Genomic DNA, 24591 nt, shown 5'->3' on the forward strand with positions numbered 1-24591 from the left:
GTCTGTATGTACCCCTCCCATAGTCTGTATGTACCCCTCCCATAGTCTGTATGTACACCTCCCATAGTCTGTATGTACCCCTCCCATAGTCTGTATGTACACCTCCCATAGTCTGTATGTACACCTCCCATAGTCTGTATGTACACCTCCCATAGTCTGTATGTACACCTCCCATAGTCTGTATGTACACCTCCCATAGTCTGTATGTACCCCTCCCAGAGTCTGTATGTACACCTCCCATAGTCTGTATGTACACCTCCCATAGTCTGTATGTACCCCTCCCAGAGTCTGTATGTACACCTCCCATAGTCTGTATGTACCCCTCCCAGAGTCTGTATGTACCCCTCCCATAGTCTGTATGTACACCTCCCATAGTCTGTATGTACACCTCCCATAGTCTGTATGTACACCTCCCATAGTCTGTATGTACCCCTCCCATAGTCTGTATGTACACCTCCCATAGTCTGTATGTACACCTCCCATAGTCTGTATGTACACCTCCCATAGTCTGTATGTACCCCTCCCATAGTCTGACTGTGTCCCGTACCCCTCCCATAGTCTGTATGTACACCTCCCATAGTCTGTATGTACCCCTCCCAGAGTCTGTATGTACCCCTCCCATAGTCTGTATGTACACCTCCCATAGTCTGTATGTACACCTCCCATAGTCTGTATGTACACCTCCCATAGTCTGTATGTACCCCTCCCATAGTCTGTATGTACACCTCCCATAGTCTGTATGTACACCTCCCATAGTCTGTATGTACACCTCCCATAGTCTGTATGTACCCCTCCCATAGTCTGACTGTGTCCCGTACCCCTCCCATAGTCTGTATGTACACCTCCCAGAGTCTGACTGTGTTCTGTATGTACACCTCCCAGAGTCTGACTGTGTTCTGTATGTACACCTCCCAGAGTCTGACTGTGTTCTGTATGTACACCTCCCAGAGTCTGACTGTGTTCTGTATGTACACCTCCCATAGTCTGTATGTACACCTCCCAGAGTCTGACTGTGTTCTGTATGTACACCTCCCAGAGTCTGACTGTGTTCTGTATGTACACCTCCCAGAGTCTGACTGTGTTCTGTATGTACACCTCCCAGAGTCTGACTGTGTTCTGTATGTACACCTCCCAGAGTCTGACTGTGTTCTGTATGTACACCTCCCATAGTCTGTATGTACACCTCCCAGAGTCTGACTGTGTTCTGTATGTACACCTCCCATAGACTGACTGTGTCCCGTACCCCTCAGGGCTCAGAGACGGAGTCGGTGAACGGTCCCGGTCGGGACAGCGGCATCGCCTCGTCCCGCCTGGAGCCCTCGGCCACGCTGCCCGGCCGGGGGGGCGGGGCCGAGTCCGACCCGGACATGCTGGAGGGAATGCTCTGTCGGAAACACGAGATGGAGTCGCTGAGCAAGAAGGCCGCTACCAGGTGAGGACAATTTACATGATTATAGTTAACAGCTACCAGGTGAGGACAATTTACATGATTATAGTTAACAGCTACCAGGTGAGGACAATTTACATGATTATAATTAACAGCTACCAGGTGAGGACAATTAACATGATTATAATTAACAGCTACCAGGTGAGGACAATTAACATGATTATAATTAACAGCTACCAGGTGAGGACAATTAACATGATTATAATTAACAGCTACCAGGTGAGGACAATTAACATGATTATAATTAACAGCTACCAGGTGAGGACAATTAACATGATTATAATGAACAGCTACCAGGTGAGGACAATTAACATGATTATAATTAACAGCTACCAGGTGAGGACAATTAACATGATTATAATTAACAGCTACCAGGTGAGGACAATTAACATGATTATAATGAACAGCTACCAGGTGAGGACAATTAACATGATTATAATGAACAGCTACCAGGTGAGGACAATTAACATGATTATAATTAACAGCTACCAGGTGAGGACAATTAACATGACTATAATTAACAGCTACCAGGTGAGGACAATTAACATGATTATAATTAACAGCTACCAGGTGAGGACAATTAACATGATTATAATTAACAGCTACCAGGTGAGGACAATTAACATGATTATAATTAACAGCTACCAGGTGAGGACAATTAACATGATTATAATGAACAGCTACCAGGTGAGGACAATTAACATGATTATAATGAACAGCTACCAGGTGAGGACAATTAACATGATTATAATTAACAGCTACCAGGTGAGGACAATTAACATGATTATAATGAACAGCTACCAGGTGAGGACAATTAACATGATTATAATTAACAGCTACCAGGTGAGGACAATTAACATGATTATAATGAACAGCTACCAGGTGAGGACAATTAACATGATTATAATTAACAGCTACCAGGTGAGGACAATTAACATGATTATAATGAACAGCTACCAGGTGAGGACAATTAACATGATTATAATTAACAGCTACCAGGTGAGGACAATTAACATGATTATAATTAACAGCTACCAGGTGAGGACAATTAACATGATTATAATTAACAGCTACCAGGTGAGGACAATTAACATGATTATAATTAACAGCTACCAGGTGAGGACAATTAACATGATTATAATTAACAGCTACCAGGTGAGGACAATTAACATGATTATAATGAACAGCTACCAGGTGAGGACAATTAACATGATTATAATTAACAGCTACCAGGTGAGGACAATTAACATGATTATAATGAACAGCTACCAGGTGAGGACAATTAACATGATTATAATGAACAGCTACCAGGTGAGGACAATTAACATGATTATAATGAACAGCTACCAGGTGAGGACAATTAACATGATTATAGTTAACAGCTACCAGGTGAGGACAATTAACATGATTATAATGAACAGCTACCAGGTGAGGACAATTAACATGATTATAATAAACAGCTACCAGGTGAGGACAATTAACATGATTATAATGAACAGCTACCAGGTGAGGACAATTAACATGATTATAATAAACAGCTACCAGGTGAGGACAATTAACATGATTATAATAAACAGCTACCAGGTGAGGACAATTAACATGATTATAATGAACAGCTACCAGGTGAGGACAATTAACATGATTATAATGAACAGCTACCAGGTGAGGACAATTAACATGATTATAATAAACAGCTACCAGGTGAGGACAATTAACATGATTATAATAAACAGCTACCAGGTGAGGACAATTAACATGATTATAATGAACAGCTACCAGGTGAGGACAATTAACATGATTATAATAAACAGCTACCAGGTGAGGACAATTAACATGATTATAATTAACAGCTACCAGGTGAGCTGAATTACATAATTACTTCAAATCAAATCAAATCAAACTTTATTTATAGAGCACGTTTTAAAACAACCAAGGTTGACCAAAGTGCTGAAGGCAAGAGAACACAGAATATAAATGAGAAAAACACAATAAAAAATGAAAGCATAAAATGGATTTAGGAGGGATTAAAAGCCAGGGAGAAAAGATGAGTCTTATAAGGTGAGACTTAAAAAACACTAACTGAACGAATGTGAAGGCCGGGGCAAAAGCTCTCCCAGAGCCTGGGAGCTGTGCAGCCGCGGCTAATTTGTTTGACAATTAGCCGTCACGTTAAATGTCGTGAGTAATAATCGTGACAGCCCTACTAGTACTGACTCATGTTGTCTCATTGTTGTCTCAGGTCATGGCAGAACGTGTACTGTGTGTCCTGAGGAAAGGCAGCATGGGGTTCTACAGTACTGACTCATGTTGTCTCATTGTTGTCTCAGGTGGTGGCAGAGCGTGTACTGTGTCCTGAGGAAAGGCAGCATGGGGTTCTACAGTACTGACTCATGTTGTCTCATTGTTGTCTCAGGTGGTGGCAGAATGTGTACTGTGTCCTGAGGAAAGGCAGCATGGGGTTCTACAGTACTGACTCATGTTGTCTCATTGTTGTCTCAGGTGGTGGCAGAATGTGTACTGTGTCCTGAGGAAAGGCAGCATGGGGTTCTACAGTACTGACTCATGTTGTCTCATTGTTGTCTCAGGTGGTGGCAGAATGTGTACTGTGTCCTGAGGAAAGGCAGCATGGGGTTCTACAGTACTGACTCATGTTGTCTCATTGTTGTCTCAGGTGGTGGCAGAATGTGTACTGTGTCCTGAGGAAAGGCAGCATGGGGTTCTACAGTACTGACTCATGTTGTCTCATTGTTGTCTCAGGTGGTGGCAGAACGTGTACTGTGTCCTGAGGAAAGGCAGCATGGGGTTCTACAGTACTGACTCATGTTGTCTCATTGTTGTCTCAGGTGGTGGCAGAGCGTGTACTGTGTCCTGAGGAAAGGCAGCATGGGGTTCTACAGTACTGACTCATGTCGTCTCATTGTTGTCCCAGGTGGTGGCAGAGCGTGTACTGTGTCCTGAGGAAAGGCAGCATGGGGTTCTACAGTACTGACTCATGTTGTCTCATTGTTGTCTCAGGTCGTGGCAGAACGTGTACTGTGTCCTGAGGAAAGGCAGCATGGGGTTCTACAGTACTGACTCATGTTGTCTCATTGTTGTCTCAGGTCGTGGCAGAACGTGTACTGTGTCCTGAGGAAAGGCAGCATGGGGTTCTACAAGGACAACAAGAGCGCCAGCAACGGCCTGCCGTACCACGGAGAGGTTCCCATCAGCCTGGACGAGGCCGCGTGCGAGGTGGCTAACGACTACAAGAAGAGGAAACACGTCTTCAAGCTGAGGTAGGGAGAGGGGGGAGGGGAGGGGGGGGGGAGGCTGAACAAAGGCTGAGATACACTTTATGTTCACAGCACACACCCATAGAGTATATATATGAATAGAGACGGCACCCAGAGCAGGAAACCCTGAGGGGAAACGGACATAGTGGCCGAATGAAGGTATTGCAGCCTGTGGCCCCAAACACATGAACGCACTGCAGGTCCGTTGACTATCATTGTGCACGTTCACGACGGCAGCACGCTCGTGCGCGCTCGTGCGCGTTCAACGGCAGCACGTTCATGTGTTTTTTAGGGCCAATCCATCCCAGAATGCTCTCTGTTCCTATACCCGGATGGAGGAGTGAAATCGCCTCATGAGCAACTTAATGCAAGTGGATGGAAGCAGAACTCGGGTGCCCTCTCTATTCATGTATACTCTAAGCACACACCTGACAAAAGACCATTGATATTAAATATTGATCGTTGTTCCAACCGTGTGTCTGCAGGCTGGGAGACGGTAAGGAGTTCCTGTTCCAGGCCAAGGATGAGGTGAGTTAATTTATTCTACATGTTTCAGGACGTCATTGATCACTAGTTCATTTATTCTACATGTTTCAGGACGTCATTGATCACTAGTTCATTTATTCTACATGTTTCAGGACGTCATTGATCACTAGTTCATTTATTCTACATGTTTCAGGACGTCACTGATCACTAGTTCATTTATTCTACATGTTTCAGGACGTCACTGATCACTAGTTCATTTATTCTACATGTTTCAGGACGTCACTGATCACTAGTTCATTTATTCTACATGTTTCAGGACGTCACTGATCACTAGTTCATTTATTCTACATGTTTCAGGACGTCACTGATCACTAGTTCATTTATTCTACATGTTTCAGGACGTCACTGATCACTAGTTCATTTATTCTACATGTTTCAGGACGTCACTGATCACTAGTTCATTTATTCTACATGTTTCAGGACGTCACTGATCACTAGTTCATTTATTCTACATGTTTCAGGACGTCACTGATCACTAGTTCATTTATTCTACATGTTTCAGGACGTCACTGATCACTAGTTCATTTATTCTACATGTTTCAGGACGTCACTGATCACTAGTTCATTTATTCTACATGTTTCAGGACGTCACTGATCACTAGTTCATTTATTCTACATGTTTCAGGACGTCACTGATCACTAGTTCATTTATTCTACATGTTTCAGGACGTCACTGATCACTAGTTCATTTATTCTACATGTTTCAGGACGTCACTGATCACTAGTTCATTTATTCTACATGTTTCAGGACGTCATTGATCACTAGTTCATTTATTCTACATGTTTCAGGACGTCATTGATCACTAGTTCATTTATTCTACATGTTTCAGGACGTCACTGATCACTAGTTCATTTATTCTACATGTTTCAGGACGTCACTGATCACTAGTTCATTTATTCTACATGTTTCAGGACGTCACTGATCACTAGTTCATTTATTCTACATGTTTCAGGACGTCACTGATCACTAGTTCATTTATTCTACATGTTTCAGGACGTCACTGATCACTAGTTCATTTATTCTACATGTTTCAGGACGTCATTGATCACTAGTTCATTTATTCTACATGTTTCAGGACGTCATTGATCACTAGTTCATTTATTCTACATGTTTCAGGACGTCACTGATCACTAGTTCATTTATTCTACATGTTTCAGGACGTCACTGATCACTAGTTCATTTATTCTACATGTTTCAGGACGTCACTGATCACTAGTTCATTTATTCTACATGTTTCAGGACGTCACTGATCACTAGTTCATTTATTCTACATGTTTCAGGACGTCATTGATCACTAGTTCATTTATTCTACATGTTTCAGGACGTCATTGATCACTAGTTCATTTATTCTACATGTTTCAGGACGTCATTGATCACTAGTTCATTTATTCTACATGTTTCAGGACGTCACTGATCACTAGTTCATTTATTCTACATGTTTCAGGACGTCACTGATCACTAGTTCATTTATTCTACATGTTTCAGGACGTCATTGATCACTAGTTCATTTATTCTACATGTTTCAGGACGTCATTGATCACTAGTTCATTTATTCTACATGTTTCAGGACGTCACTGATCACTAGTTCATTTATTCTACATGTTTCAGGACGTCATTGATCACTAGTTCATTTATTCTACATGTTTCAGGACGTCACTGATCACTAGTTCATTTATTCTACATGTTTCAGGACGTCATTGATCACTAGTTCATTTATTCTACATGTTTCAGGACGTCACTGATCACTAGTTCATTTATTATACATGTTTCAGGACGTCACTGATCACTAGTTCATTTATTCTACATGTTTCAGGACGTCACTGATCACTAGTTCATTTATTCTACATGTTTCAGGACGTCACTGATCACTAGTTCATTTATTCTACATGTTTCAGGACGTCATTGATCACTAGTTCATTTATTCTACATGTTTCAGGACGTCACTGATCACTAGTTCATTTATTCTACATGTTTCAGGACGTCACTGATCACTAGTTCATTTATTCTACATGTTTCAGGACGTCACTGATCACTAGTTCATTTATTCTACATGTTTCAGGACGTCACTGATCACTAGTTCATTTATTCTACATGTTTCAGGACGTCACTGATCACTAGTTCATTTATTCTACATGTTTCAGGACGTCATTGATCACTAGTTCATTTATTCTACATGTTTCAGGACGTCACTGATCACTAGTTCATTTATTCTACATGTTTCAGGACGTCACTGATCACTAGTTCATTTATTCTACATGTTTCAGGACGTCATTGATCACTAGTTCATTTATTCTACATGTTTCAGGACGTCATTGATCACTAGTTCATTTATTCTACATGTTTCAGGACGTCATTGATCACTAGTTCATTTATTCTACATGTTTCAGGACGTCATTGATCACTAGTTCATTTATTCTACATGTTTCAGGACGTCATTGATCACTAGTTCATTTATTCTACATGTTTCAGGACGTCACTGATCACTAGTTCATTTATTCTACATGTTTCAGGACGTCACTGATCACTAGTTCATTTATTCTACATGTTTCAGGACGTCATTGATCACTAGTTCATTTATTCTACATGTTTCAGGACGTCATTGATCACTAGTTCATTTATTCTACATGTTTCAGGACGTCATTGATCACTAGTTCATTTATTCTACATGTTTCAGGACGTCATTGATCACTAGTTCATTTATTCTACATGTTTCAGGACGTCACTGATCACTAGTTCATTTATTCTACATGTTTCAGGACGTCATTGATCACTAGTTCATTTATTCTGCATGTTTCAGGACGTCACTGATCACTAGTTCATTTATTCTACATGTTTCAGGACGTCATTGATCACTAGTTCATTTATTCTACATGTTTCAGGACGTCACTGATCACTAGTTCATTTATTCTGCATGTTTCAGGACGTCACTGATCACAGATGAGCTGCTTGTTGTACTATAGTATTGTTCTTGGATGGCTTTGTATGTGTGTAAAATATAATGTGTTTTTAGATACTTTAGTATTTCAAAGTGCCAGCGATGTCACTGACACTGGTCTCACTCCCCCCCCCCCCCCCCCTCTCTCTCCTCAAGGAGGGGCAGTGCAGCAAAGCATTGTGGTCATTGTAGGAATTGAACAATGCAATCAAACCCAGTCTAGTCAAACGCACAGACTTTCTGGCAATTTCAAATTGTACTACTGGTATCTACTACAAATACTAATACTATTTAACTATTTTTGTGCCATCCACGTACATTTCCGTACCCATATTCATTAACCCTTTGTGTGAGGAAACACTAACGAGGATTTTTATTTAATTTATTCCCGTGTGGCTGAAAGGTGGAGATGAGCTCGTGGATTCGCTCCATCGGAACCTCCATCCAATCAGGAGGAGGCGGCGTGGGGGGGGCGGCGCCCGACTCCCCCATGGGTCCCAAAGCCCTGAGCCGAGCCATGACCATGCCCCCCATCTCCTCCTCCCCCAGCGGGGGGGAGGGGGGAGGGGTCACCATGCGCAACAAGGATGGCAAGGATAAGGACCGCGAGAAGAGGTTCAGCTTCTTCGGCAAGAAGAAATAAAATAAGAGGAGAAAAAAAACCCTCCTCCGCCGTTTGGTTCGTTTGTTTAAAGAAGAGAAGAAAGAAAGGAGGGGGGGGGGGGGATATCCACCGGGTGAAAAGACTATTGTTATTGGTGAATAATTAATAATAATAATAATAAAAACTATTATTATTGGTGAATAATTCCAACAAACTGAGAAAAAGGAGGTCAGAAAAAGGAAGGTTCTCTCGTCGTCACATTCTCCACATCGCTCGCAGCACCGCGCCGCTCCACCAGGGGGAGCCGCTGGCAACGGCTGTGTGGCTTAGATAGACCCTTATTTACTTTACTCTCTCTCTCTCTCTCTCTCCCTCTCTCTCTCTCTCTCTCCCTCTCTCTCTCCCTCTCCCTCTCTCTCCCTCTCCCTCTCCCTCTCTCTCTCCCTCTCCCTCTCTCTCTCTCTCTCTCTCTCTCTCTCTCCCTCCCTCTCTCTCTCTCTCTCTCTCTCTCCCTCTCCCTCTCCCTCTCCCTCTCCCTCTCCCTCTCCCTCTCTCTCTCTCTCTCTCTCTCTCTCTCCCTCTCTCTCTCCCTCTCCCTCTCCCTCTCCCTCTCCCTCCCTCTCTCCCTCTCCCTCTCCCTCTCCCTCTCCCTCTCCCTCTCCCTCTCCCTCTCCCTCTCCCTCTCCCTCTCCCTCTCCCTCCCTCTCTCTCTCTCTCTCTCTCTCCATTCTACATTCCGTCTGTGGTTTCATTCTTCCTCTGAACACTCGGCTGCAAAAAAAAAATCTGACGAATGAGGAAACAAAACAAAACAAACCGAGGCCACGCCTCCTCCTGAAGCCACGCCTCCTCCTGAAGCCACGCCTCCTCCTGAAGCCACGCCTCCTCCTGAAGCCACGCCTCCTCCTGAAGCCTGAAGTAGCTGAGATGGGTTTTTTTTTTAAAGAAGCCGACGAGGAAAAAGGAGTGTTTTAACGGGAGTGTGCATGTGCGTGCGTGTATGTGTGTGCGTGTGTGTGTGCATGTGTGTGTATGTGTGTGCATGTGCGTGCGTGCGTGTGCGTGCATGTACGTTTGTGTGTGCGTGTATGTGTGTGTGCGTGTATGTGTGTGTGCGTGCATGTGTGTGTGTGCGTGTGTGTGTGTGCGTGTGTGTGCGTGTGTGTGTGCGTGCGTGTGTGTGCGTGTGTGTGTGCGTGCGCGTGTGTGTGCGTGGTTCTAGCGGTACCTTTAGGACGGCGAAGAGGCCTCTCTCTTTCGACCTGCTTTGATTTAAAATTTTTCCGATTCAAAATGTCTGTGTTTTTATTTAATAAACTCTCCAACGAGTCCATTTTAAAACGACGCCGGCTCCGATCTGCTCGCCGAGGGGAATACACCGATCTCCAAGCTCTCGCCGCCGGCCGCGCCCATCTGCGTGGCCGCGTGAGCTTGTAGATCTGGTGGTGTTTCGTTGTGGTGGAGCGGCGGGAGCGAGTGTGAGTCGGCTGGTTTAGCAGCCATGTTTGTTTTGATGCCGTGTCACTAATGACCAAAAAAAGAGAAAAGTAAAAAAAAAAAAAAAAAACCTTGAATGATTTAATTAATTAAAGCGTCCTTTTGGCAAATATTATCTTTTATTTTGTTCTCCTGGGGATAAAGAATTTAAAAGGACCACATGGATTTATATTTTTGTTTTTGGTATTGATGTTTATTAACCCCCCCTACAAGATATTATTGCTGTTATAATAATTATTATCATCATTATTATTATTATTATTTATCTTTTATCTATTGCAGGTTTGATAAAACGATATGAGTAGTTATTTTGATTGAACTAGTGGACACTGTTTGGGCTCTGCCTCCAAATGTATCGTTTCCATTTTTGTTTGTGTGTTTGTTTTCGTTGTTGATTTTATTTTCCAGGATTGAACAGTTTATTGAACAGTTTATTGAACAGTTTATTGAACAGTTTATTGGGGTGTTTTTGGAGGAAGAGAAAAAAAAAACAATAAAATGTTGAACACGTGTTTCCGTTTAGCAGTCAGTGCCGGGCAGCGATCCGATCGATCGCCAACGGGGAGAAAAAATTATCTATATATTTAAAAAAACAAAAGGTTTTATTTTTTAATTTCATCTCTTTAATTTTTGCCTGTATTTCACGATTTGTTATTCAGTGATCTGTTTCTGCTTGATTGATTTTTCTTTTGACATTCCTTATTTCTGTATAAAAAGCAAAGGAGATTAGTTTTCTAGTGTGTGTGTGTGTGTATGCGAGTGTGTATGCGAGTGTGTGCGTGCGTGTGTGTGCGCGTGTGAGTGTGTGAGTGTGTGCGCGAGTTGTGGTGCTGTGGATTTTTTGCACGCTTGTTATTTCTTGATCAGAGGTATACGTCGGTAATCGGATGCTTCCTTTTCTTACAGTAAATATAGTAAATACAAACAACAACAACTCCCAGATACACAAACCTAAGATTCTTAACGCAGACATCTGGCTTTTATTTGCATGTCGTCGTTTATTTTTTTACCTTTTTTCTTTTCTTTTGTCCTACCTGTGGTTTTAGGGAGTAACGGAGGATCTGTGGATGTGAGAGGCCAAAAGATGCAAAGCTACGCGGCGGCGTAGTCGCGTAGCTTTGCGTCTTTGCAGCTGAAGTTAAAAACCAGCTCAACTTTTGTAGCAGCTGCACAAACGTTGCATGCATCTTTGTATCTTTGATTCGTGTTCGCTGTGTTTCCATTGACGATGAATGTTAGACTGTATCTTTGCATCATCTTCACGTCGCTGCTGTGCTTCCATTGACGATGAATGGTAGACGGTTTCTTAGGCCGTGTGAACGCGTCAGTCGACAGAGGGTTCAGGGGTCGACAGAGGGTTCAGGGTTCAGGGGTCGACAGAGGGTTCAGGGGTCGGCAGAGTGGTCAGGGGTGTGTTTACGGGTGTGGGGGGGGGGGGGGGGTTTAGAGGGTGAGGGGATGTGGAAGTGTTTAGTTGAGTGTGTGGCGAAGAACGATTTGGTCTTTGTGACCACGTACGTATACGTTCGGACGCAGAGGGGAGAAACCGTTTTCACACGCGAGCGACACCGACACCAGCCACACGACACGCTTCAACCCGACAGGCTGCTGTTGTACATTTACAGGCTAACCTGAGATCCGCCATGTTGATTTAAACTCTACAGGCTAACCTGAGATCCACTGTGTTGATTTAAACTCTACAGGCTAACCTGAGATCCACAGTGTTGATTTAAACTCTACAGGCTAACCTGAGATCCACCATGTTGATTTAAACTCTACAGGCTAACCTGAGATCCACAGTGTTGATTTAAACTCTACAGGCTAACCTGAGATCCACAGTGTTGATTTAAACTCTACAGGCTAACCGAGATCCACCATGTTGATTTAAACTCTACAGGCTAACCTGAGATCCACCATGTTGATTTAAACTCTACAGGCTAACCTGAGATCCGCCATGTTGATTTAAACTCTACAGGCTAACCAAGATCCACAGATTTAAACTCTACAGGCTAACCTGAGATCCACAGTGTTGATTTAAACTCTACAGGCTAACCTGAGATCCACTGTGTTGAGGGAAACAAATACATCAAATACAGAAATAAATGTTTTAGAATCTACAGCTTGGTAGACTACAGATAACCACCACACCAACATAGAATCTACAGCTTGGTAGACTACAGATAACCACCACACCAACATAGAATCTACAGCTTGGTAGACTACAGATAACCACCACACCAACATAGAATCTACAGCTTGGTAGACTACAGATAACCACCACACCAACATAGAATCTACAGCTTGGTAGACTACAGATAACCACCACACCAACATAGAATCTACAGCTTGGTAGACTACAGATAACCAACACACCAACATAGAATCTACAGCTTGGTAGACTACAGATAACCACCACACCAACATAGAATCTACAGCTTGGTAGACTACAGATAACCACCACACCAACATAGAATCTACAGCTTGGTAGACTACAGATAACCACCACACCAACATAGAATCTACAGCTTGGTAGACTACAGATAACCAACACACCAACATAGAATCTACAGCTTGGTAGACTGCAGATAACCACCACACCAACATAGAATCTACAGCTTGGTAGACTACAGATAACCAACACACCAACATAGAATCTACAGCTTGGTAGACTACAGATAACCAACACACCAACATAGAATCTACAGCTTGGTAGACTACAGATAACCACCACACCAACATAGAATCTACAGCTTGGTAGACTACAGATAACCACCACACCAACATAGAATCTACAGCTTGGTAGACTACAGATAACCACCACACCAACATAGAATCTACAGCTTGGTAGACTACAGATAACCACCACACCAACATAGAATCTACAGCTTGGTAGACTACAGATAACCACCACACCAACATAGAATCTACAGCTTGGTAGACTACAGATAACCAACACACCAACATAGAATCTACAGCTTGGTAGACTACAGATAACCAACACACCAACATAGAATCTACAGCTTGGTAGACTACAGATAACCACCACACCAACATAGAATCTACAGCTTGGTAGACTACAGATAACCACCACACCAACATAGAATCTACAGCTTGGTAGACTACAGATAACCACCACACCAACATAGAATCTACAGCTTGGTAGACTACAGATAACCACCACACCAACATAGAATCTACAGCTTGGTAGACTACAGATAACCAACACACCAACATAGAATCTACAGCTTGGTAGACTACAGATAACCACCACACCAACATAGAATCTACAGCTTGGTAGACTACAGATAACCAACACACCAACATAGAATCTACAGCTTGGTAGACTACAGATAACCAACACACCAACATAGAATCTACAGCTTGGTAGACTACAGATAACCACCACACCAACATAGAATCTACAGCTTGGTAGACTACAGATAACCACCACACCAACATAGAATCTACAGCTTGGTAGACTACAGATAACCACCACACCAACATAGAATCTACAGCTTGGTAGACTACAGATAACCACCACACCAACATAGAATCTACAGCTTGGTAGACTACAGATAACCACCACACCAACATAGAATCTACAGCTTGGTAGACTACAGATAACCACCACACCAACATAGAATCTACAGCTTGGTAGACTACAGATAACCAACACACCAACATAGAATCTACAGCTTGGTAGACTACAGATAACCACCACACCAACATAGAATCTACAGCTTGGTAGACTACAGATAACCACCACACCAACATAGAATCTACAGCTTGGTAGACTACAGATAACCACCACACCAACATAGAATCTACAGCTTGGTAGACTACAGATAACCAACACACCAACATAGAATCTACAGCTTGGTAGACTACAGATAACCACCACACCAACATAGAATCTACAGCTTGGTAGACTACAGATAACCACCACACCAACATAGAATCTACAGCTTGGTAGACTACAGATAACCACCACACCAACATAGAATCTACAGCTTGGTAGACTGCAGATAACCAACACACCAACATAGAATCTACAGCTTGGTAGACTACAGATAACCACCACACCAACATAGAATCTACAGCTTGGTAGACTACAGATAACCACCACACCAACATAGAATCTACAGCTTGGTAGACTACAGATAACCACCACACCAACATAGAATCTACAGCTTGGTAGACTACAGATAACCACCACACCAACATAGAATCTACAGCTTGGTAGACTACAGATAACCAACACACCAACATAGAATCTACAGCTTGGTAGACTACAGATAACCACCACACCAACATAGAATCTACAGCTTGGTAGACTGCAGATAACCAACACACCAACTCAGACAATGCAAAATGTATACATGCTTATCCACAACAGATAAATATTGGCTTACTGCCATCTTTGGAATGTCAGCTTTATATTTCCGATACTGATAGTGGCCGATAACGGCAAATATCGGTCAAAGAATTGACCTATAATGGTGGAGTTTACTGTGCAGTGTTTCCCCAAGTCTTTCCTCTCTATTCAAATGGTCCTTAAATACAAAAAAAAACGAAGCTGTGTTGTGTCGCAAATTACAAATATAAGAATGTTTCTTAATGGTACTGCCTGGCAGTGAGCTAACGGACCGTTTCTCAGCGTGACAAAGACGCAGACTGTCGCGTCGGACGGTTTTCTAATCTTGCGTAACGTGGCGTGACTTGCTGTCGTTTCTATACTTTCTCTTCCACGCCGATGACGTTTCGCTGTATTAACCCATTCTGACCTGAGATCAGATTCATACGAGGTTTTCCACTGGACACACACTGGTCTGATTAACCCATTCTGACCTGAGATCAGATTCATACGAGGTTTTCCACTGGACACACACTGGTCTGATTAACCCATTCTGACCTGAGATCAGATTCATACGAGGTTTCCACTGGATCAGATTCTAAAAATGTCAGTCGTTCTTCGATTTTTCAAAAATGAGCTTGTAGATCTGCTATTTTTCAATAGCTAAAGCATAACATGATGCTCTAACACCAAAAGGGGTTCCCGTTCAGAATGGGGTAAAACCACGTGACTTATAAGCCGGGTCGGGGGTTTAACTGTGAGGACAATGTAATGGGATCACAGAAATATCATCATTCAACAACCAGAACTTAAAAATAAAAAAAAAGCTAAGAAAGAAAAACTGTATATTTTTAAGAAAAATGGAAAAGAGAAGAAAAAAAAACACCATTGCCTGCCTGTTGTTCTGCTGTTGCTCGAAAGACACTTTGAAGATGATTTGACGTTGAAATGGTTTCTGATGACGGAACAATTCTGACATCTTAACGGCTTGGTTTCATTCGGTATCGGCTGCTTTACGAACGTGAAAGTAATCCAATGAATGTATACATTGTTGAGTTTTGCAGCGATATGTATTACTACCGAACACACGGCTTTGTAATAGATTACATGTCGGTCGACCAGCGAAGCTTCCCAACCCTGGCAGACATCAGCATGGCATCTGTTCACCACATCAGGTCATCGTCTTAAGGTTTAAGACAAAGAAAACAAACAATAACAACAGTTAGACGAGTTACTTAAAGGGTAATTAAGACCACTTTTTCTGAGGTTTGGGTTGTGTAGTTACTTTGCCATGATGCAACTCCAAATGTGGACAAGAAATAAAAAAAATAACTGCTCCAGTGATTAGAAATTGATAATTCAAAATATGCTCCTCATTGACTTACATTGTAGCTAAAATAGCTCTCAAAAATGTTATCTTCCTGTTGATTTGTCCATTTTATGGGGAAGAAAACCCGGACTGGATCCGTGGATCCGGATCCAGATCTTCAAATAGTAAAATCAACAGGAATCTAACATTATTATGAAAAAGTTTTGGTGATGCTCTATATTGTCTGAATCAAATTTGTTTGTGTTTGTTTACGTACTAAAAGAGTGACTTTGCGTCATGGCAAAGTAACTACACAACCCAAACCTCAAAAAAAGTGGTCTTACCCTTTAACTCATCCATTCACCACACCAGGTCATCGTCTTAAGGTTTAAGACAAAGTGATATTAGAAAAACAAACAATAACAACAGTTAGACGAGTTACTTAATGGTCCCACAGTCAATTTAAATTGTTTAGGATAATCATCGTTAACGCCTTAGAATGTCGTTTCCGCCCCAAACTGTGAGAACGTGTTTTTTCCTTCTTCTCCGAATCAGAAAGCTGTATTAATTAATTAACCAGCGTTTAATTTAAATGTCAGACAGCCTGGCGTCTCATGCCTTGAGTTGACGTCTAGTGTCTGCTGTGTTGGCGGCTTCTAGTGGTCACTGGGGGGGGGGGGGGGGTCATGTGACTATGGACTGAAGTGCTGTCACCCCTCTGATGCCCTATGCTGTCATGTGTCAATGCGTTCACTAGTACAGTACAGTACAGTACAGCACCACTCAGTGCAGACAGGTCTGATTTTTTTCATTATTACCTGTAACTCTGAGACCCCCAGACTGACGGGGACATTAAGCCTTGACCCCAATGACCCCCAGACTGACCGGGACTTGAACCCGTAGCGGTCGTCGCTTTAAAGGGGCGCTATACGTTGTTTTATTTGTTTTCTCTTTCGTATATCGGTTCATTTTGAATGTTTAATAAGTATTATCCGATCCGACGCGGCCAAACCGGTTGTGATGAGATGCAAAGATATAAATGTGACAACTTAATGATTCCAAATTCCCTCTCTCTGCCGTGCACGAGCGCACGCGACACGCGACGCACGCGTGTGTATGCAAACACGTCAAACCTCGTTGGGGCAACGCGGTGAGAATCGAACCAGCCTTCTTTCTTACCGACTTCGTTCTTACGTCACCTGATTGATGTGAAAGCCTGGACGGCATTCTGAGAGTTATTTTATAGGCTGGGAAACGCTGTCAGTTGTTTTTCTGTACGGCAGCGTCCCACAACCACAGACACAGAAAGGTAGACGGCTCTGGGCCGTCTGTATCTCCACAGACCATAGACTGTAAAGAATATGGACAAAGCGTTCCCCGGGTCTAACATGGACGTAAAATGAAGCCTGTTATTCCTTGCACTGTAAGTCACCATCTTTCTAGATCCGTTTTGGCCCAGCTGGCCATTGGCTGGCCCAGACAACGAGGCGGGACTTCCCCCCTTCTTCTCCGTTGGTTTTTATTTTGACTCGAGTGGGAGGGGAATCCCGATCATAGACTGTAACGGTAGCCACGCCCCTCAGAACATACGCGACTTTATGGTCATTTTTTTTATTAATGGGACCATAATTTTCCAAAAAGAATATTATGACATGAGAAATGAGACTTTAAACTAGTGACTGGAAGCAGAAAGTATTCATGACCATGTTTATTAAGGTAATAGAGTCTAGGTGAAGTTGGGCCCAAATACATGGACTTCTATGGGGCTATGGGGTTCTTTTGGGTCCAATGACAGCGCCACAACAGGCCATTATATGAACTACGATTTCCTTAGTGGCTTCACAAAATATCTGTCTGACTGCCCCCCTGGTTAAATATCTGTCTGACTGCCCCCCTGGTTAAATATCTGTCTGACTGCCCCCCTGGTTAAATATCTGTCTGACTGCCCCCCTGGTTAAATATCTGTCTGACTGCCCCCCTGGTTAAATATCTGTCTGACTGCCCCCCTGGTTAAATATCTGTCTGACTGCCCCCCTGGTTAAATATCTGTCTGACTGCCCCCCTGGTTAAATATCTGTCTGACTGCCCCCCTGCCACAGACACAGAAAGGTAGACTCCTCCTTTGGCTCTGGAGCGTGTTATCTTGAGAAGAGGCCAGACGCCTGTGGAAGCATAGATTCCGCGTGCGCCACATAAAGGGGACGTTTTGTTTTGTTATGCCAATAAAGCTCCTTTGAATTGACTTCCAGGAAAAGACGCGCTGTGATTGGCCAGTAGTAGTCCCTTGAGTGGCAGCGACGCAGCGTGCGTAATTCACTTCCTCCTTTAATGCGATACACTGTCTGTCCAACGAACTACAGCGGCCCAACGAGGCATCGCTTTAGTTTCATATCTGTGCTTATAGCGCCCCCTAGAGTTCACCTCCTACACCTTCATCTCTCATGGCCTTTTTCTTTGATGAATGTCTGCTCCATTCCTCACTCAAGAGTTGTTAATAATAATTCCACCACTGTTATGAATTAATTGCTATTCTCATTCTCTCGCTACTGTTATTGAGTACTTACTGTTACTAATGCAACTTATCGCGATTATAAAGCGCTGTTCAGTTTCAGGTACGTGTCTGTAATGACAGACCATTTCCACACGGTGGCAGTGTGCTGTGTCTGTAATGACAGACCATTTCCACACGGTGGCAGTGTGCTGTGGTCTGTAATGACAGACCATTTCCACACGGTGGCAGTGTGCTGTGTCTGTAATGACAGACCATTTCCACACGGTGGCAGTGTGCTGTGTCTGTAATGACAGACCATTTCCACACGGTGGCAGTGTGCTGTGTCTGTAATGACAGACCATTTCCACACGGTGGCAGTGTGCTGTGTCTGTAATGACAGACCATTTCCACACGGTGGCAGTGTGCTGTGTCTGTAATGACAGACCATTTCCACACGGTGGCAGTGTGCTGTGTCTGTAATGACAGACCATTTCCACACGGTGGCAGTGTGCTGTGTCTGTAATGACAGACCATTTTCACACGGTGGCAGTGTGCTGTGTCTGTAATGACAGACCATTTCCACACGGTGGCAGTGTGCTGTGTCTGTAATGACAGACCATTTCCACACGGTGGCAGTGTGCTGTGGTCTGTAATGACAGACCATTTCCACACGGTGGCAGTGTGCTGTGGTATGTGTCTGTAATGACAGACCATTTCCACACGGTGGCAGTGTGCTGTGGTACGTGTCTGTAATGACAGACCATTTCCACACGGTGGCAGTGTGCTGTGTCTGTAATGACAGACCATTTCCACACGGTGGCAGTGTGCTGTGTCTGTAATGACAGACCATTTCCACACGGTGGCAGTGTGCTGTGGTCTGTAATGACAGACCATTTCCACACGGTGGCAGTGTGCTGTGTCTGTAATGACAGACCATTTCCACACGGTGTCAGTGTGCTGTGGTCTGTAATGACAGACCATTTCCACACGGTGGCAGTGTGCTGTGGTCTGTAATGACAGACCATTTCCACACGGTGGCAGTGTGCTGTGTCTGTAATGACAGTCCATTTCCACACGGTGGCAGTGTGCTGTGGTCTGTAATGACAGACCATTTCCACACGGTGGCAGTGTGCTGTGTCTGTAATGACAGACCATTTCCACACGGTGGCAGTGTGCTGTGGTATGTAATGACAGACCATTTCCACACGGTGGCAGTGTGCTGTGGTCTGTAATGACAGACCATTTCCACACGGTGGCAGTGTGCTGTGTCTGTAATGACAGACCATTTCCACACGGTGGCAGTGTGCTGTGGTATGTAATGACAGACCATTTCCACACGGTGGCAGTGTGCTGTGTCTGTAATGACAGTCCATTTCCACACGGTGGCAGTGTGCTGTGGTCTGTAATGACAGACCATTTCCACACGGTGGCAGTGTGCTGTGGAGCGTTCTCATTTTACCAGTTGGAAACTGTTCGTTTGACTTGTGTATCTCCACATCTAATATTAGGAATAATAAAACATGGTTTAATCAAACACAGTTTTATTGTGTTTTGCTTTTTTTGTTGTTGCTGTAAATTATGTTCTACTAAATGTTTATGTGTATAAGTTATATGTAGTCACTATTCATTGATTAACTCGTATCCAAATCCATTCGAGAAAAAAAAAAGCTCACTGATGATCAGGTCAAATTGGCCTATTGATATGCGATTAATTGAGATTAATTAATCACAAAAAACCTTCTTTTAAATTGTTTTTTATATTACTTTTTAAAGTAAAGTAAAGTAGTTACTTTCATAATTTAATGTAAAGTAAAGTAACAAATTACTTTTTTAGATAAGTAACGATAACTATAATTCCTGACTTTTTAAAAGTAACTTCCCTCAACACTGTGTAAAACATGAGTAAGGCTATAATGAATGTGTTTCATTGCATTGCTGTGACTCGGGGAGGGGAGAGTCAACTCCGAGTCAAATGACGTGCGAGTCTGAGACGAGACAGAGTAGATGAAAATGTGGACTCCAGACCTTCAGCATTACAATAATATGAGCCTCATGAGTCAGGACTGTTTTAACCCATTCCGAACGGGAACCCATTTTGGTGTCGGCATCATGTCATGCTTTAGCTATTGAAAATAGCCACCGAGTGGCGCGATACGAGCTTGTAGGTCTGCTATTTTTGAAAAATCGAAGAACGACTGACATTTTTTTAGAATCTGATCTCAGGTCAGAATGGGTTCATCAGACCAGTGTGTGTTGTCCAGCGGAAACCTCGTATGAATCTGACCTCAGGTCAGAATGGGTTAAACATTTGAGGACACACTTATAGGGACGTCCCGATACACTTTTGTTCGTTTCCGATCCCGATACCAGTGTTGTTGTTTTATAACTGTTTTAGAACTGAATTGGAATCCTGAAAATTAACATGTTTATGTAATTTCAAATGCCTTTAATTATACTTGTGTTGAAGCATTGACCTACTAATTTAGACCTAAGTAATAAAAGCGGGTCATGTTTGCATGTTGTGGAATTGTAAACAGCTGGAACCAATATTATATCAGTATTCTGACATTAACCTGAGGGCCACATTAAGTGAAGGTGGGGGCCCGCATGTGGCCCCCGGGCCGCCAGTTGCCCACCCCTGATCCAGCTGTACTGTCCTCAAACCGCTGGGGGTGCAGTGAACATTTCACCACCGCAGATATCTTCCAGTTCGACCACAATCTAATGGCAGACGTAACGCGGTATGATCATCATGGAAGCAGACCAGAGGCATGTCGTAAACTAAAGATACAATGTTGTGTACACCAGACAATGGTGCATGGCAATTTTGATTGAAATATTTATTAACAGTTTGCAGAATTACAGTAGGCTACATTTCAAGCACAAACTCAATACAAAGACTGTTAACAGTGAGTGGACGACCCAATTAAGCATTACACTTGTTTACAACAGGGTCTACCATGTTCAATTCATCAAGACATTTAGAGACGTACAAATAGACACTAATATGTAGTTAAAGAACAGAACAGGAATTCATCATATAGGAAGCAAAAAGGGAAAAGATACATATACAGTGAGGGGAAAAGGGGGGGGGGGGGTGGGGGGGGATTCAGATTTTACAGAGGCCAGTTTCGAACTGCAGCCATCCGTAGGTGCCCTTTGAGAGCGGTTTTGAAGGAGTCAAGGGATTCACATGTCTTAATGACTGTCGGTAGGGCGTTCCACAAAGACCATGCATTTCCTTTCAAAGGACATGGTTGTTGTTGTTGTTTATAAATGAATTTGACCTACCGAGTGTCTCTGATGCTTACAGCTAAAGACCTTTTGTTGTTTGGAACACCGTCCACATAAACACCACCATGTTTCCATACCAAGCTGTACAAACTATACAAACTACAAACATAAGCATTTAAAACCGGGAAAGCATCTGTATTTGCATTATTGGCTATTCAAAAATAGCAGATATACAAGCTCGGTCTTGCGTCACTTGGTGCCGTGCTGCGAGCTTGTAGATTTGCTATTTTTCAACATTTTTTTGCAAAAATGAAAAACCTTATTGTTTACCATAATTGGTGGCTGTCTTCGACTCAAGAGAGGAAGGTTTAGGGTGAAGTGGCTTTCAAGGAACTCCCAATATATTATATAGATACAATTTACTGCATATGTTGCTGTTGTACACAATCTGGATTGATACATCAATGTGATCTCACTTTCAAATATTAGACATGTACTACTCTAAGCCCTTGTATTACTATATATCAATATTGATACTTTGTCTTCTGGGATTTTTGCACACGGTCCGATCTTTGTAATCTGAGCAGAGGACAGACCTTCCCTGTGTGGCTTTGTTTTTTAAACCTTATGTACAATAAAACACATTCACTGAAATTAAGTCAGACTTATTTACATTGTGGTCTTCCTCCATGTTGCAATAAGGCTCGCAAACAATCACTTATTTTCGGGCATTTTATTACTATAATCTCATAACACACTCACACACGTACAAACGCACTTCTACTAAACTTGTGTATACAGTAAAAGCCTTATTTGCCTTGTCTGGCCCGTGTTCAGATATAGTTCAATAGCTTCCACAACTGATTGACCTTCATCATTATAGCATTATAAGATATTCAGAGGTCGCGGCATTAGTCGCGACCTTAGTGGCATTAGGTAATAAACTGAAACACAAAAGAAACACAACACATAATATTAATTCACAGATCTAGCGACTGCACAAGCGTATCATTATGACAGAGCATTTAACCGTAATTATTAACACATTATAAAGACTTACGCAAACGCCATGTCTCCTGTTCACTACATTGCTTTTAGAATGAACTAGAAGAGACGCGCATCCTGCCTTATCCCTGTGAAGGCACGCCTCTTTGACATCTGATACTTCCTCATGCCTATTGAGCGTCGCAGTCCCGCCCCCTCGAGAGACCCGGAAAATAAATCGCCGTTCATTTTCCTCATAGGCATTTATTTAAAGTATTTATTTAAAGACGGTTACGCCGCGGACAAAGACAACTCGGATCGTGACAAATCATGACAATGAACACAATGTTTTGGGGCCGATCAAATCATTAGAAAGAAGAAAATAAAGGCAGGAGACAACAATATTTGTTTTGTTTTTCTTCTTATAAATGATTTGATCGGCCCAAAACATTGTGTTCATTGTCATGATTTGTCACGATCCGAGTTGGCTTTGTCCGCGACGTAACCGTCTTTAAATAAATACTTAAAGAAAATCCGATAGGAGAAATGCATTGCATTTAATTTCCTGGGCCACTGGTCGTTCTGAAAGGGGGAGGGACTGTGACGCTCTATTGTCTTCAATCATTGACTTCACTGTGTCTTCATAGTATAATTATGCACCAAGCATTTCTCTTAGTAGTAAGTAGTATAACACATTTTACCCCCAATTGACTGTATTAATATCTACATCCCTGAGATACTGTAATTGGTTGATAAGAGGATTTCTGTTCTTATATAACACAGAGTATTTACTGTATAGGCAGTGAACTTCCTTAGTAGCACTAACATCTATACATAAACAACACAACATGAAGTTACAAATATAAGCTTAATATTATAATGAGGTCATAACCACCCGGAATAAACGCGACACTCACAGTGGGTCACGACCCAATGTTTGAGAAACTCTGCGTGTGTGCGCGTGCATGCGTGTTTTTGTGTGTGTGTGTGTGTGTGGGTGTGTCTATGTGTGGGTGAGCGGGTGTGTGTGTGTGTGTGTGTGTGTGTGTGTGTGTGTGTGGGTGTGTCTATGTGTGGGTGTGTCTATGTATTTTTGTGTGTGTGTGTGTGTGTGTGTGTGTGTGTGGGTGTGGGTGTGTCTAAGTGTGTGTGAGCGGGTGTGTGTGTGTGTGTGTGTGTGTGTGTGGGTGTGTGTGTGTGTGCGTGTGTGTGTGTGTGTGTGTGTGTGTGTGTGTGTGTGTGTGTGTGTGTGTGTGTGTGTGTGTGTGTGTGTGTGTGTGTGTGTGTGTGTGTGTGTGTGTGTGTGTGTGTGTCTAAGTGACAGTAGAGTACACTGCGTTGTCCATGGTTGATTGGTTGAGAGTCTGGTAGGTGGAGTCTAGCTGGTGGGCGGAGTTTGGAGGAAAGTTCTGATAGGTCGCCTGAGAACAACATTAACGACACATTAATATATACAGTATAATATGAAAAATATAAAACATGTTCATACAGTGTTAATAACAGTTATTTTTGCTAAGTAAGTACATATTCGTACCCCCCAGCTATGGGACGCTATCAGCCAGGTATACCCCGTATACTCCATATATGAAAGGGTTGAGCACCAAAGTGTGTGTGTGTGTGTGTGTGTGTGTGTGTGTGTGTGTGTGTGTGTGTGTGTGTGTGTGTGTGTGTGTGTGTGTGTGTGTGTGTGTGTGTACTAACGTCAGTGGGGGAGGGGTTTCCAGTGGACACACGGTGACGCCTGACTGAGTAACAAAAACCTTCAAACACAAAAACACACATTAATAATAATATTAATAATAAACACATATTAATGATCATAATAATACTAATACTAATAATTGCAACTTTAAGTCACATTGATCAGGTTAAATGTGACCGGCTAAGTCATTGGATTTCTTTTTCATTTTTTTTCAT

The 24591-nt window shown here is 42.7% G+C and overlaps 1 protein-coding gene across 1 annotated transcript in view; it reads left to right on the plus strand.

Annotated features, from left to right (window-relative positions):
* The window catches only part of sptbn2 (spectrin, beta, non-erythrocytic 2), a 211447-nt gene extending 202167 nt beyond the window's left edge, over nucleotides 1-9280 (plus strand). Inside the window, exons 38-41 of the mRNA XM_083784841.1 lie at nucleotides 1251-1432; nucleotides 4549-4722; nucleotides 5205-5247; nucleotides 8605-9280. Of these exons, the coding sequence (XP_083640967.1) occupies nucleotides 1251-1432; nucleotides 4549-4722; nucleotides 5205-5247; nucleotides 8605-8844 (639 nt within the window). The 3' untranslated portion in view covers nucleotides 8845-9280. The remainder of the gene's footprint in view (nucleotides 1-1250; nucleotides 1433-4548; nucleotides 4723-5204; nucleotides 5248-8604) is intronic.
* The last annotated feature ends 15311 nt before the right edge of the window (nucleotides 9281-24591 follow it).

The sequence above is a fragment of the Protomyctophum parallelum genome (genome assembly GCF_964188405.1).
Source record: "Protomyctophum parallelum genome assembly, chromosome: 1".
Taxonomy (NCBI): domain Eukaryota; kingdom Metazoa; phylum Chordata; class Actinopteri; order Myctophiformes; family Myctophidae; genus Protomyctophum; species Protomyctophum parallelum.